Here is a 13,788-nt window from a genome sequence, read left to right as displayed (position 1 = left end):
ATGTTCTGCCTAGAGTCACACAGCTCGGCCGGTGCAGCCATGCACATGCAGAGTGGCCCCGCCTCCCTCAGGGTGGGCTGGGCTGGGCTTGCACAGACCCGGGGGACCCCCTCTGCTCTCTAGACCGTTGCTGCATATGACAGAGGGAGTTTTGGCATCTAGCAGACCCAGGTTCGAATCCCCGCTCAATGTCAGGCACAGAGACACTCAATATATTAATATTCACTGCATGGGTGAGCGCTTTGCTATCTAGCAGCTGGGTGACCTTGGACAAATCTCCCAGCTTCCCCAAGCCTATATTTTCTCATCTGGGTAACAGAGGTGATGATACACACCCCCAAGTCGTGCCCCCCCCAATAAATGAATCTGATTGACATCTGCTTCTAGCCCAGAGCCTGGCACATGTGACTGACCACCGAGGGGGGCTTAGGGATCAAACAACTCTGAACAGTGAATAAATTAATAGAACAATAAAAGAAAATCCTGCTTTATCTGAAACGGAAATCTCTTTCCCTGAAGGGTCCCAGCCCATTACATGCGTGTTTCCTGAGGATTCGCTGAGTGCTAAAGGCTGTGCACCACCGAGGAGATGGAGCTGATTACGATCTGGTCTCCACCGAGCAGTCTGCCTGGGCTGCTCCCTGCCCCCCAGGACTGCCCTTCAGAGGTCTGAGGCCCAGCGTGGCCCCCGAGTCTTCCTTCCACCTTTACTAGACCCCATGGCTCCCCTGTTCCCTGTGTGACATGGTTTCATTTTTCTGTAACTGTGGCAACAATTGTGGCTTTTTTGCTTCAAAATGTACTTCAAACCAAACCAAAGCAAGCTGCACCCACCAAGAGCCCTCCGCTGCAAGAATAGCTCTGGGGACATAGCACTTTGTGTCCCATGCCCTGTTCTAGGTCGCTCACGTGCACCAGCTCATGCTATCCTCATTCAGCTGTTACCACCTTACTTTACAGACGAGGAAACTGAGGCATGGAGAGCCAAGGCAGTCAGTTACCCAGTTATCCTGCTCCTGAGAAGTGGAGCCTGGAGCTCGGGTCTCTGCTCTCTGTGACAGCATCTGTTCCCAATCTCACAACGCACAAGTCTCATCTCTTCAAATAGAGGGGCTGGCGTTTCATTCAGGCTGCAGGGAGCGTCTCAGTGAGGCGAAAGCTGCCTTGTTAGTTGGACAAGGAATTGCCACCTTGCCCCGTGACTGATAATGAACTTGTGCTCTGTAGGACACAGGGGCCGGCTAGTGCTGGCCACTGGTTCAGACCTGGCGTCGTGTTCCAGAGCCAGAGCTGTGGGGACGGAGGTAGACTGAGGCCCAGCCCCCTGGGACCCCGACCTCCTTCCACTTCCTGGCCCTCCCGTCTGCCACATTCTAGGCCACACACCACTGCCCAGCTCACATGGCACAGCACAGGGCACTGCTCCTGCCCCCTCACTGACCCCAGACAGACAGCTGCAGTCTTTGAGGCAACTAGCTCATGCCTCAGTGGGCCTGTTGGTGCCGTCAGTCGGGGGTTGCAGAACATGGCCCTCCAGAGGGAGGGTTGGTTCAGTCCTGAGGAGAGGGGTAGCTCAGTGAGAGGTCGGAGCAGGGACAGATGGTGGAGCTGACTGTTTCCCTGTCTGGTGGCGGCAGGAACCCAGGTCCATGGGTTACAAGGAGGGACCACGGGACGGCTGATTCCTTCCAGGTGGATGTGTGGTGAGCAGGGCAACAGGGCAGCAAGGGGGACAGGACAGCTGGCCTCCTCCCCTCCACCCCACCCCTCAGCCGACCCCAAAATGACGCTCCACTCACTTCCTGTGGTTGCTGTAACCAAGTACCACAAACTCAGTGGCTTCAAACAACAGAAACTTACTCTCACAGTCGTGGAGGCCAGAAGTACATAAACCATGTGTCTGCAGGGCTGGGTCCTCCTGGAGGGCCTAGAGGAGAGCCTGCTGTTTCTAGCTTCTAGAGGCTTCCGCGCCCTTCCTCACATCACGCCAACCTCTCGCTTCTATCGCCGCCTCTCCATCTCCCCTCGGACTCTGACCTTCCTGCCCCTCTTTACGGACCCTGAGATTACATGCAACCCCAGATAATCCAGCAGAAACTCGTCTCAGGACCCTTCCCTCCATCACATCTAAGAAGCCCCTTTTGCCACAGAAGGTGACATGTGCGAGTTGCAAAGATTGGGAAGGGGTCAGCTTTGGGAGCCATCATTCAGCGTATTGGCATTTATCTGTCAAGTCTCCCCTCAATCGCTGTCCCCATGTAGAGATGACACACCAGGGACCTCCCTGATTTCCCCTTACTGGGGGTCATGGCAGAGCTGGACTGAGCAGAGGGCTCCCCGGTCCAGGCACTTTCCCCCAGACCACCTTCCTTACAAAAGCCGGGTGCCCCAAGCCAGCCCAGGAAGGAGCCCTGGGCTCCACGTACACATGGGCCCACCTGTCCAGGTGAGGTGTGGGGCCTTCCACCCAGCATACCCTTGGGCCCTCTGCCCCGTTCTCCCAGGTCCAGTGAGCAATGCAACAATAGCATTCATTCAGCAAGACCTGCTGCTGTCCACTCATTCATTCATTCATTCTACTCCTTTAACATAGACTGAGCCCCTGTGCTGGGCACATGTCCCCATCAGACCCAGCCTTCCACCCCCAACAACACTTCTAGGCTCAATGTCCAAATTATCAAATAACCTCTCACAGGCACTGTCAATCAGCTGTTCTGCCTATTTTCAGAGACACAGACTTCTCCCTGCCAAGAGCCCCAGTCGACTCCCCGCAGTGCAGTCGTCCCGAGCCCCCAGTGGCCAACACTGCTGCCTGGTGCTGGCGCCCATCGCCTGCCCACGTGGAAACCTGTTTGCCGAGCCCCTGCCTGAGACACGTATATCTCATGAACCCCCCAAGCACCCGCTTTACAGGCAGGAAACAGCCTCAGAGGGGCTCACACCGTGTCCCAGGCGGCCCCGGGCAGGGCCAGGGTCTATCTGTCCCCACCGCTGTCCACGTGAAGCTTGGGGGCCTCAGAAACCCCCAATTCCATGACCACCACCATGACGGACACGGCCTGTGGGCAGCTCTGCACTCAGGGACACTGGGGAGCTCACAGACAGTAAGGGGCTGATTCCAGCTCCGTCTCTTTATCCACCTTGGCTATTGCGACGGCGGGGATGGAGTGGAGCCTGACTGGGGATGGGGACGGGGACAGCTCAGGGAGCAGGGGGAGCCAAAGGAAGGAGGCTGCATGTGGTGGGGGGTCATTCCCTCACACTTGCTGTCGCTGCTGCACAGGAAGGGTCCGACCAAGGTCCTCCCCACCAGCTGAGCGACTGGGTACGTCTCACCTCCCTGCCTCAGTCCTCTGCCGGAAACGGAATGACAATGCCTCCTTCCTTGTGCCGTGTGGGGTGGTGCGAGGTCACGCGTGTGAAGCCAGAGGCAGCTCTAGGATGATACGGGGGCCGGTGAAAACCAACCCACAGCCCTCCCTGCCTTCACTGCCAGTCCTTTCACTCTAAGCAGAGCCCTGTGTCCCCCAGGAAGATGCTCCCATCTCCCTGCCCCAGCAGCCCTCCCCACCCCTGCATTCCAGTTCTGTCCATCAGGAAGCTTTTACAGGGAAAAGTCAAGGAAAGGGGGCGGGGTACACCTGCTTTAGAAAGATAGATAAGACAGGAAGGATTGTAATGGTGGCACTAAATCTTCCATGTTGAGATTTGGACCTCTGGTATAATTTGATTTAGCAAGTGAAAGTGAGCTTGGGACTTTTAGAAAGTGCTTCTCTCTTTTCTTTGCCTCCCTCTCCTCCTGCCAAACGCAATGACTCTGCTTCCCATATACTTACTGTGCAGTTTCAATGGTTCTGTTTACTTCAGCCCAGTGCTGGCTGCATCTGTGTGGGGTCCCCTCCTGGCTAACCCCACTTTCCCCCACCCCAACGGACAAAGCAGAACTCAGCAGAAGACTCCATTACAGACCGAAGCAATTTACATCCTGGTTAGAAATTAGGAAACTTCAGACGAAACAAAGACTCAACTCAGTAATCTCAGCAGACTGCCCAGACGACACTCCTCTTACTTTACAATCTCCCTTCTGTATTTCCACCTGCCTTGTGAATCTTTTCACAGCCCACGAGCGAGCAGCCACAACAAAGATGACGCCCCGTTAAAAAGTGCCTCAGGTTACCTGTTACCTGGACAGCTCTGGTGACCGGCCCTACGCGTCTCAGTACCGAAGGTCCCCAGACTCTATGACGGCCTTTGGTTCCTGCAGAACCTGCCACATGACAGCTCTGACCATCTGTCTGCGGTCAGCGTGACCGTCACCCCAGGGGTCCTGACTGCCCCCAAGGCACGCCTTCCGGCATCCACGACACGCTTTCTGGGGCGCTCGGAGGCGTATGGGGGTCTGCGCTGTCCCACCTTCCCTTCAGTCGTGGTCAGAGCACCGACCCGTCCCCGTGGGCTGCCTCTGATGAGAACCGGTGTCTGGGTTCTCATCCCCCACAGCAGGCGGCACCATTCTCTGTGCGAGCCGTGGTTACCTCCCACTTCCTATGAGGAACCTGGTCTGCAGGGCCCTGTTTGTGACACAGCTGCTCTCTGGATGGCGTCAAGGACATGGACCGGCTCTGTCCCCAGGCGATCAGGAGGCCACGTGGGTTTGCAAAAGGGTCTTCTCAAGGAACCTGTTGGGCTGGTAGCCTTAAAACGACAAAGTGCCCCTTCCCATGGCCAGGCAGACAGCAAAGCTGGGAGACACGCTCACAACAAGACCAAATGCAAAGCTCAGCTAAAACTCAAAGCCAAATCAAAACCAATGAACGAAACCCTGCAGCAGGCGGGGAGTGCTTGTCACTGCCTTCGAGGACCCAAACCCGCCCAGGGCCCGCATGCCTCCCCGCTTGGCCCACGGTGCTGCCTCCAGGGCAGGAGAAGACAGAAGCACCGAATGAGCACAGAGAGCCATGCCTCGCAAGGCCAGGCTGGTCGCTTAAAACTCCCCCATTCACAGCAGGTGAAGGCGGAACCGGGGGTGGGGTGGTGACAGTGGACAGGGTCCCTGAGCGGGACCACCTGCTGTGCAGAGCAGTGCCAGGCGCAGCACATACCTTCCTCTTGTTGGTCGGGCAAATGTAGAAGCTGTCGATGATGGTGGTGAAGCCGGGCTGGAGGGTGAGTTTGCTGTAGGATGTCCCGAAGTCCGAAGACCTGGGGGAACAGGACGACAGCCGTCAGCGACCCGCCTCCCCAGGGCAGATTTCCGGGTCGTATCCGGCACAGCCCACGAGCCACCTCCCTGAGTGTAGTCCTCCGTCTCCCGGGGGCAGCAGGACACTGGGCTCCGTCAGAGACACCGAGGCTCACTGAGGCCTGGAGCTGCATGTGCAGTCAGCTCCCTGTGCCTGAATGCCGTCTAGCCCCCCACCGAGCCGCCTCCCCTCGGCGGTCCACAGTATTCTGCCCTGTCCATGACTTTATTCAGCCCTCTACTGCATCTGCTCCTCGCTGGTTCCCGAGAGCCACACATGGGACAGATACTTCTGGCTCCTCCCATCTCTGCCTCCGCACAAAACCCTGACAGACTGTCGCTCGGTCCATCTCGCGGGTGACCAGAAGAGCAGCCGGAAGCTCTGAGGGCAGAGGCCTGCCTGAAACCACTCAGCTAAGAAGTGGCCAGAGCCGGGTGTGAGCGCTGGCCCGTCCCACGCAGAGCTGGCTGCGTCCTGTTTGCTCTCCAGAAGTTTCCCCACCAGGCCCAGGCCTCACAATGTCCGTCTGCTCATCTATTTCCCACTCTGGACCCTGAGCTCCTCCAGGGACCAGCACCCTCCACCCTGACCGCTGCCCACAGGACAGCAGGGGCCCCGGGGACGTGGCAGCCACCAGAGTCCTGGCTGAAATCGTACCCCAAGCACGGCGAGACCAGCCCTCCCTGCCCGCGGACCCGCTTTCCTGTCTGTACTGTGGGGGTGCAGGCGGGAGTCCCCGGCACTCTGAACCCCCAGCCACAGCGCCAGGTGGAGAGAAGTCACCAAGGACAATCTCACATCTGTGTTTGGAAGTGACAGACACATCGGGACGTGGAATTGATTCCACGTTGAAGCTTCAAGTGCCAATGACCCTGAAACCAACACTCCTTAGTATCACCCCACGAAAACGCGCTGTGATCACAGAGCATGGCAGGCTGGGAACTGGAGGGACGCCAGGTCCTCGGGCGGGTGGCACGTCCATCCCACCCTGATGTGGAATGTGGGTTCCAGGGCTCTCCTGGAGCCGCCCAGTCTTCTGATGGGTGAGGACCCGAAACCTACGTTGGGGACAGGGACAGGAAAGGGAGCCCGCAGCTGAGGAGCCTGCGGTGCATGGCGCCCTCCCCACCGGGGCCTGTCCATGTCTAACCACTTTCGGTCTAGGCACTGCTGAGCTCCAGGGCCGTGGGCTGGGTTCCCAGCTTACTCGTAGGTGAGGGGCAGGTGGCTGGGATCGCGGTGAGTCTGTGCTCGTCCTCAGACCCCAGCACCACTAGGGCCCAGCGTCCACCATGCGGCCTGGGCACCCCTTCCCCCTTCTGGGCCCACTGAGGGCTGGGAGACCTGTGTGTCTGGGACTTGCCCGGTGCTACCCAGGAGGGGGGCACAGGCTGGGAGACCTGGAGCCGCTTTAGATAAACGCCCCACCCACAGGAAGCATTTCAATTCCATTCCATAACCCGTCCTCAGTGGTTTCTATGTGGATAGATTTCCTCCCGAAATCAGCACGTAAAACTGAAGCTCCAGGAAGAAAACCTGTGTTTATTGAATCGGGGCTTAGTGGCCCCATGGCCCCACGTCCCCAGAGGTCGGGTCCCTCACAGGCCTCAGGGTCACAGGGTCCCTCTCAGGCCTGGGCACAGGGTACTACCCCCCCCCCACTCCCAGGGAGACGAGCAGGGCCAGTGCCCTCCTGCTGGTCAGGGGAGGACCCTTCATCCTCTGGCTGCCCTTGCCCTCCTCTGGGAGGGCCCGCAGGAGAGAACAGAGAAGGCCCCCTGGAGGAGTAATTAGGGAAGCACTTACTCTCCAAACCTCAGAGAATTGATTTTCTTTGGGAAGGAGGGAGCCAGAGGCCCATTAGCGGAGGATCGATCTGGAGACCCAGGAAACTCTAGAGCCCGGAAACAAATGGCTGTGTTTACGGCTGGATGCATGGAAGCCGCCTCTGGGCCTCCTGGCCCCTCCCCGCCCCCTCCCACCCTGACAAGCCATCTGGAAGACCTGGGATTGATTCTGCCTCCCAGACACCTCAGAGCCCACTTCTATTCCCCTGTCCCGACACTCACTGGTTGCAGCCCCACAGCCTGGCCAGGATCTGGCCTCCTCCCTATTCCCCACCTGCTCACACCTGCTTGCCCAAGGGCACCTGCCCGGTCTGACCAAGGCCCTGCTGCCACCGCTAATGTCCTAAGGGGGTGAGGGGAGGAGGGTGATAAGGAAGTCAGCAAAAGTACAACATGTCAGGTGCCAGGGGCTGGGAAGAAGAAGAAACAGCGTGTGTGTGTGTGTGTGTGTGTGTGTGTGTGTGTGTGTGTATGAATAAACAGTGGCGCTGCTGTCTCAGACAGAGTGGCAGGAAGGCCCCTGGGACACACAGACCAGAAAGAAGGAAGAGAGAGTGTGTGTGCCTGGCTGGGGGAAAGCCATTCGTACTGGGTGAATAGTGTTCTCCCCAAATTCATGTCCACCCAGAACCTGTGAAAGTGACCTCATTTGCAAATAGGGTCCTTGAAGATGTCACCAAGTTAAGATGAGGTGCCACTGGGTGGGCCCCTCGTCCAATGACTGGTATCACAGAACAGGGAAATTTGGACACAGGGAGAGCATCATGTGACAATGGAGACAGACAAGGGCTACCAAGGACTGCCAGCCACCGTCAGAAGCCGGGAGAGGCTCGGAGCAGACGGCACCCCAGAGCCTGACTAGTGGAAGGAGATGACAATGGAAGCAGAGACTGGGGGCACGCTTTGAAGCTGGAGGGAAAGGTCCCCAGCCAAGGAAGGCAGGCGGCCTCTAGGAGCTGGGAAAGGTCAGGAAAAGGATTTTTCTCTGGAGTTTCCAGAAGCTTCAGACACCTCGGTTTTAGCCCATAAGACCGTTTTGGCTTTGACCTCCAGAACTGCATGATAGTAAATGTGTCTCATTGGTAAGCCACTAAGTTTGTGGTGACTTGTCACAGCAGCCACAAGGAAGGGCAACAGCACATGTTGGTGAGGTCTGCCCAGCCAGCATCAGCATCGGCCTTCCTCTCCTCTGAGCCTGGGACCCACCGCGACCCCCTCCTCAACGGGCAGGAGAAGAGGAGGGCCTGGATTAGGGGTGGGGTGGGGGTGTGGGATGGGATGTAAATGTTTTAGGAGGAAGAGTCAGCAAGAGGGGGTGGTGGATTAGATGCGGGGTGGGGGGGGAGGGTCGCCTGGGGGCCGGGGGAGCTTAGGATGGCTCTGGCTTTTCACGTTTCTGTTTGCCTGTGTTTCGAGTCTGGTTTCCTTATTTTCGATTTGAATCAGTGTAGATTGGTTTCAGGGTTGTCGGGTGCAGTTAGCAGAACTTGGAAATGCCATGGATATTGAGCGATGGGGAGGGTGGGGGACACAGAGGACGTGCTCAGCGAGCTCTGCTTCCCTCTCCCTCCTGGCCACGCTGAGCCCTCACCGGAAATTTGACACTGTCCTGAGATGAGGGGGGTCTCTCCCCATCAGGCAGGTTCACATGGGGATGCTGGTGCTTAGACAGTCCCCACATTGTCAGTGGGAAGCTGTTGCCCAGAGAGGGCCACCTGCCCACCCGAGGTCACACAGCGTCTGGGTCTGGTAGCTGAGTGCTAGCTGTGGGCCTGGCCTGTGGAATAGAGGATGGCCTTGGTGACGCTGTCCTCCCTGTGACCAGGTGATGTGTATGGACTTCAGGAGGTGGCATTAGATACATGGGAGAGTGGCTCCTTCTTCTAAGGACCCGTGTAATTACATGGGGCTCACACAGGTAACCCAGGATCATCTCCCATCTCAAGACCCCTGACTTAATCTCATCTGCAAAGTCCCCGCTGCCATGTCAGATGACACATTCACCAGTTCCAGAGATTAGGACATGATATTTTGGGGGGGCATTATTCTGCCTTCCACGGATGGGCATTTGAGCCGGGTCCGAGGTGCAGCTAGGAGCACGGTGCGTACCAGTGCCCAGGCAGCTGATGGCCACAGTGGGCAGCAAGAGAGACGTCAGGGCCAGAGGCTGAAGATGGGGGCGGCGCGGGGTATGAACAGTTCCCAGAGCCACACAGAGACCTGGTTCTGCCTGCACGCAGCACCGCTGGGTGGGGGACACCGGGAAGTGGGCCACACGATTAGGGGCCTGGACAGCAGGAAAGAAGAACGCAAAGTGTCTCACTATAATCTCACACTATCACATGGTGACTTAATATTATTATACTACTACATTATTATAAAATAATATTTTGGATATACTGAGTTAAACAAAATCTATTATTAAGATTAATTTCACCTGTTTCTTTTATTAATAGAGTCAATGTTTCAGAGCAGTTTTAGGGTCACACCAAAATTGAGAGAAAGGTACAGAGATTTCCCGAATCCCCACTGCCCCCCACTATCCATATCCCCCACCTGCTGGGACATTTGTTACAGTCGATGAAACTACACTGACACGTCATAGTCACACAGAGTCCATAGTTCATAGTTTGAATCCGGGGTCACGCAGAGGGGTGTGCATTCTGTGGGTTAGGACGGTGTAGTGACACGTGCCCACCGTCACGGCGTCACACAGAGGGGTGTGCATTCTGTGGGTTAGGACGGTGTAATGACACGTGCCCACCGTCACGGCGTCACACAGAGGGGTGTCACTGCCCTAACCCCCCTGCTTCCCCTGTTCACCCTCCACCCCCCACCCCGGCAACCACTGATCTCTCTACTGTCCCCACAGTTTTGCCTTTTCCAGAGTGTCATGTCACTGGAATCTCACAGTACGCAGCCTTTTCCGATTGGCTCTGTCACTTAGTGACATGCATTTAAGGTTCTTCCAGGTCTTTTCATGTTGCCTGCTTCTTTCTACTTTCTAACGTGTATCTGAAACTCCACACGTGGCTTACATCCTATTCCTAATGGACTCTTTTGTCTGGACACAGCCCAAGGCCATGGGTGGCTCTCGAGGGGTTCTGCGGGGTTCTGCGGGGGAGAGGTCTGTCTCCCCATCTGGAAAGTGCTGTCAGTGTATTAGCCGAGTGCCTGCGACTGCGTGAAAAGCGTTAGATGGCACCAGAAGGAGCACGTCGTCGTCACAAGTGTTTAAGGAAGACTGGGACAAGTGACTAAAGCAACAGGGTGAAGTGGGGAGGAGCAGAAAGGGAGGGCAGGACACATGTCTGGGAGCTGGAATCCACAGGACGTGGGATGGGGAGGGTGTGGTGAGGGAGGGGTGGGAGGTGACACCAGGTGACATGGAGGTGGGGCAATGCTGCTCCGATGGGTGGAGGGTTAGGCTGGGGAGCAGCACAGCCCCTTGGTGGAGCACGCACTTGTTCCCCACCAAGCCTGTAGGACAAGCTGGGGCTCCAAGAGGAGCCAAGCTCAGAGTAGCACGTTTCCCCCTGTGCCAGCAACTCTGGGTCACCCGGCACCCGTCAAGGGAGTCCCGTGACCCTGAGAGGCCGGAGACACTGTTAGCCCTGCTTGCTTGGAGCCAGGGCTGGCAGTCAGGGGGTCTGGCCCATGCCCCACTCTGCTACTGATTTCAGAGCTCCCTGGGCACACACTAAGGGTCTGGGCATAGCTTTCCCCTCTGAGGCGTCAGATGGTTGAAATCGGGTCCCTGGGGTCCCCATCAATACAAAGGCTATGGTCATGTGCTCTTAACAGCAGGTCCCTGCTTGTTACCAGGTCTCCCAGCATCCCTTGCAAGGCCAGTTCCCCGGGACACCCCTGGCCCGGACCTCGTTTTCTTGGTGGGCCACTCCAGTGTCTATTTTTCACCTCACTGTTTCCTTGGGACACCTGTTCCCAAATAAATTCAAATACATGAATAAGTCAGCAGGGATGGCATCTGTATTATGAAGATGTATTCTCAGACACGAAACTGGAGACTGACATTTCTCACGGTCCCTGCCTCTCCCTCTGTGGCTGAGGGGGGTGGGGGGCACCCAAGATAAGCATCCGCTTTGCAGAATGGGCCATGGTTCTGCTGCAAAAACCAGAGGTGCCCAGGGGACGTGCCAGACACAAGATGATGGATGGTCTTGTCTATTCCCGGGAGCCAAGTTATCTACGTTGTGCGGTCAGAGGAATGGAACGGATGCCAGCAGGCAGTTCTCGGCCTGGAGTTGTGGGCACGGAGGCGAGGGAGAAAGGCGGGGGTGGGAAGGGACCCCGGAAAACTCGCACAATGAGAAACAAGGCGGCACACAGCATCAGTGTCCTGCGGAAAAGACCACGGTAGCTGTGCTTCTCGTTTTGGAGTTTCCAAAAGCTCCCTCCTTCAAAGAACATTAAAAACAACATGTTGACTATTTCCTGTGTGTTTTCAATGCTGCGTAAGCAACAGGACTCAACCAGACAAATGCTGGTTTGATGATGAGGAAGAAATCGAGGCTGGACGGGGCGGGAGAGGGGGGTGCCTGACTCGGGTTCCCAGGCTGGCGTAGCAAACACTGCCAGCGGGGGACGGGACTTCAAGCCACTTATCGTCTCCCAGTCCTGGCGGCCAGAAGGCTGACGTCGGGTGTTGCAGCGCCGGGCTCCCTCTTGAGGCTCCAGGGAGGCTCCTTCCTGCCTCTCCCAGCTCCTGGGGGCCCCAGGGGTCCCTGGGCTTGTGGGACCCCTGCCTGAGTCTTCACATGGCTGCTCCTGTGTCAGTGTGTCTGTCCTCTTCTTCTAAGGACACCAGACATCATCAATCCACCCCAGATCCACAGTGATTTCACCTCAATCCTTAACTGGTTACATCTGCAAAGACCCTATGTCCTAACAAGGTCAAGTGAGGCTCTGGCTGGATGTGGGTTTGGAGGGAATGCTATTCAACCCATGACAGGCCCAGGCCATGGCGTTTTCTGAGCACCTATTGTACGCAAGGATGACTCTGAATTAGACGCCTCACATTCCTGGTTCTTGTTCCACCCTCCCCTGAATCTAATGCCGCCTGCTAAAGTCCATACACATCACCTGGTCGCAGGGAAGGCAGTGTCACCAAGGCCATCGTCTATTCCACAGGCCCGGTCCACAGCTAGCACTCAGCTACCAGACCCAGACGCTGTGTGACCTCAGGTGGGCAGGTGGCCCTCTCTGGGCAACAGCTTCCCACTGACAATGTGGGGACTGTCTAAGCACCAGCATCCCCATGTGAACCTGCCTGATGGGGAGAGACCCCCCTCATCTCAGGACAGTGTCAAATTTCCTGTGAGGGCTCAGCGTGGCCAGGAGGAGGGAGAGGGAGGGGGAGGGAAGCAGAGCTCGCTGAGCACGTCCTCTGTGTCCCCCACCCTCCCCATCGCTCCATATCCATGGCATTTCCAAGTTCTGCTAACTGCACCCGACAACCCCGAAACCAATCTACACTGATTCAAATCGAAAATAAGGAAACCAGACTCGAAACACGGGCAAACAGAAATGGGAAAGGCAAGCACAATTGGAAAACAGCTATTTGCAAATCAGCTGCTTAACTGCTGAGTGTTTGTACTTTTAAAAAGTTATTTAATTACACCATTTTCATCCCCATAATTATTTCATTGGGGAGACGTGTGTTCAGCCCCCGGCCCTTACTCTCACGCAGATGAGACCCTGTCTCCCAACGGTTAGCTTGGAAAAGCACACGGGTGTGAACAGTGGTGCCCACCTGTGCGGCAGGTGCCACCTGCAAGAATGTGGCCTCTGGCAAGGCCTGGACCTCTGTGAGACTCAGTTTCCTCATCTGTAAAAGAGGCTAATGACCCAGGCCTCAGATGCTATGGTGAGATTAGAGACAGGGTGAGGAGCACAGGCAGGAGCTGGGCTCACAGTCACGGGCCCCTGTCCCGGGGGCATGTCTGTGCACTGTTGTGCCACCTGAGGGGCACTGATGTCTCACCCCTTCCATGTGGACCTCTTTGTGGCCAGAGGGGCCGTGTGTGGGCACGCCTCACATGCCCTAATGACCACAGCACTGGCGACCGGCTCTTGTCCTGCATGTGACCATTTGCAGGGCATTGTGAGCTGACCCCAGAGCCGCTCCCGGGTGTTGGAAGTACCATCTGCACTTTACATGGGGGAAACTGAGCCCCCACCCGCAAAGAGACTTGTCCAGAGTCCTATGGGATCTGATGGCAGAGCCAGGACTTGAACTCGGTCCCCGGGCGCCCACCTTGCGCTCTCCCAGAGAAGGCGCAGTGAGTTAGAGGAGTATTTTTCCAGCTGGATGTGGTTCTGACAAGGTTCCCGCTGTGCACAGAGTCTGTGGTGTGAGATAGGAAGGGACCGACGCTGAGTGGACATCACAGAAGGTCCACTCAGGTTCTCAAGAACAGAGGACGGCATGGAACCCGAAACAGGAGGCTTTGGTCCACTGCCTGGGACTGTCTCCTAAACCCTCATGGGATCAGTGAGGAAAAGGGAACAAAGTCAGCTCAGGATACTTCTAGGACCCGTCAACTGAGAAAAGTCCCGCGCATGGCTTGAGATTCTGAGAGGGAAATGGGGAGTTGGACGCCAGTTAGGTGGGTGAGCTGAGGGAAGAAACCATGGCCCTGCCTGGAGGGGGTGCACGGTGCCGTGGGGGTGGGAGC

The 13,788-nt window shown here is 56.8% G+C and overlaps 1 protein-coding gene across 3 annotated transcripts in view; it reads right to left on the bottom strand.

The window, feature by feature from the left end:
- Window positions 1–13,788, bottom strand: part of SORCS2 (sortilin related VPS10 domain containing receptor 2) — a 403,856-nt gene that overhangs the window by 148,925 nt on the left and 241,143 nt on the right. For all 3 annotated transcript variants that reach the window (XM_081054902.1, XM_081054900.1, XM_081054901.1), the window contains exon 3: window positions 5,103–5,202. In XM_081054902.1, coding sequence (XP_080911028.1) covers window positions 5,103–5,202 — 100 coding nt within the window. The remainder of the gene's footprint in view (window positions 1–5,102; window positions 5,203–13,788) is intronic.

Source organism: Rhinolophus hipposideros (assembly GCF_964194185.1).
Source record: "Rhinolophus hipposideros genome assembly, chromosome: 1".
Taxonomy (NCBI): Eukaryota; Metazoa; Chordata; class Mammalia; order Chiroptera; family Rhinolophidae; genus Rhinolophus; species Rhinolophus hipposideros.
This window is presented reverse-complemented; position numbering and strand designations above follow the sequence as displayed.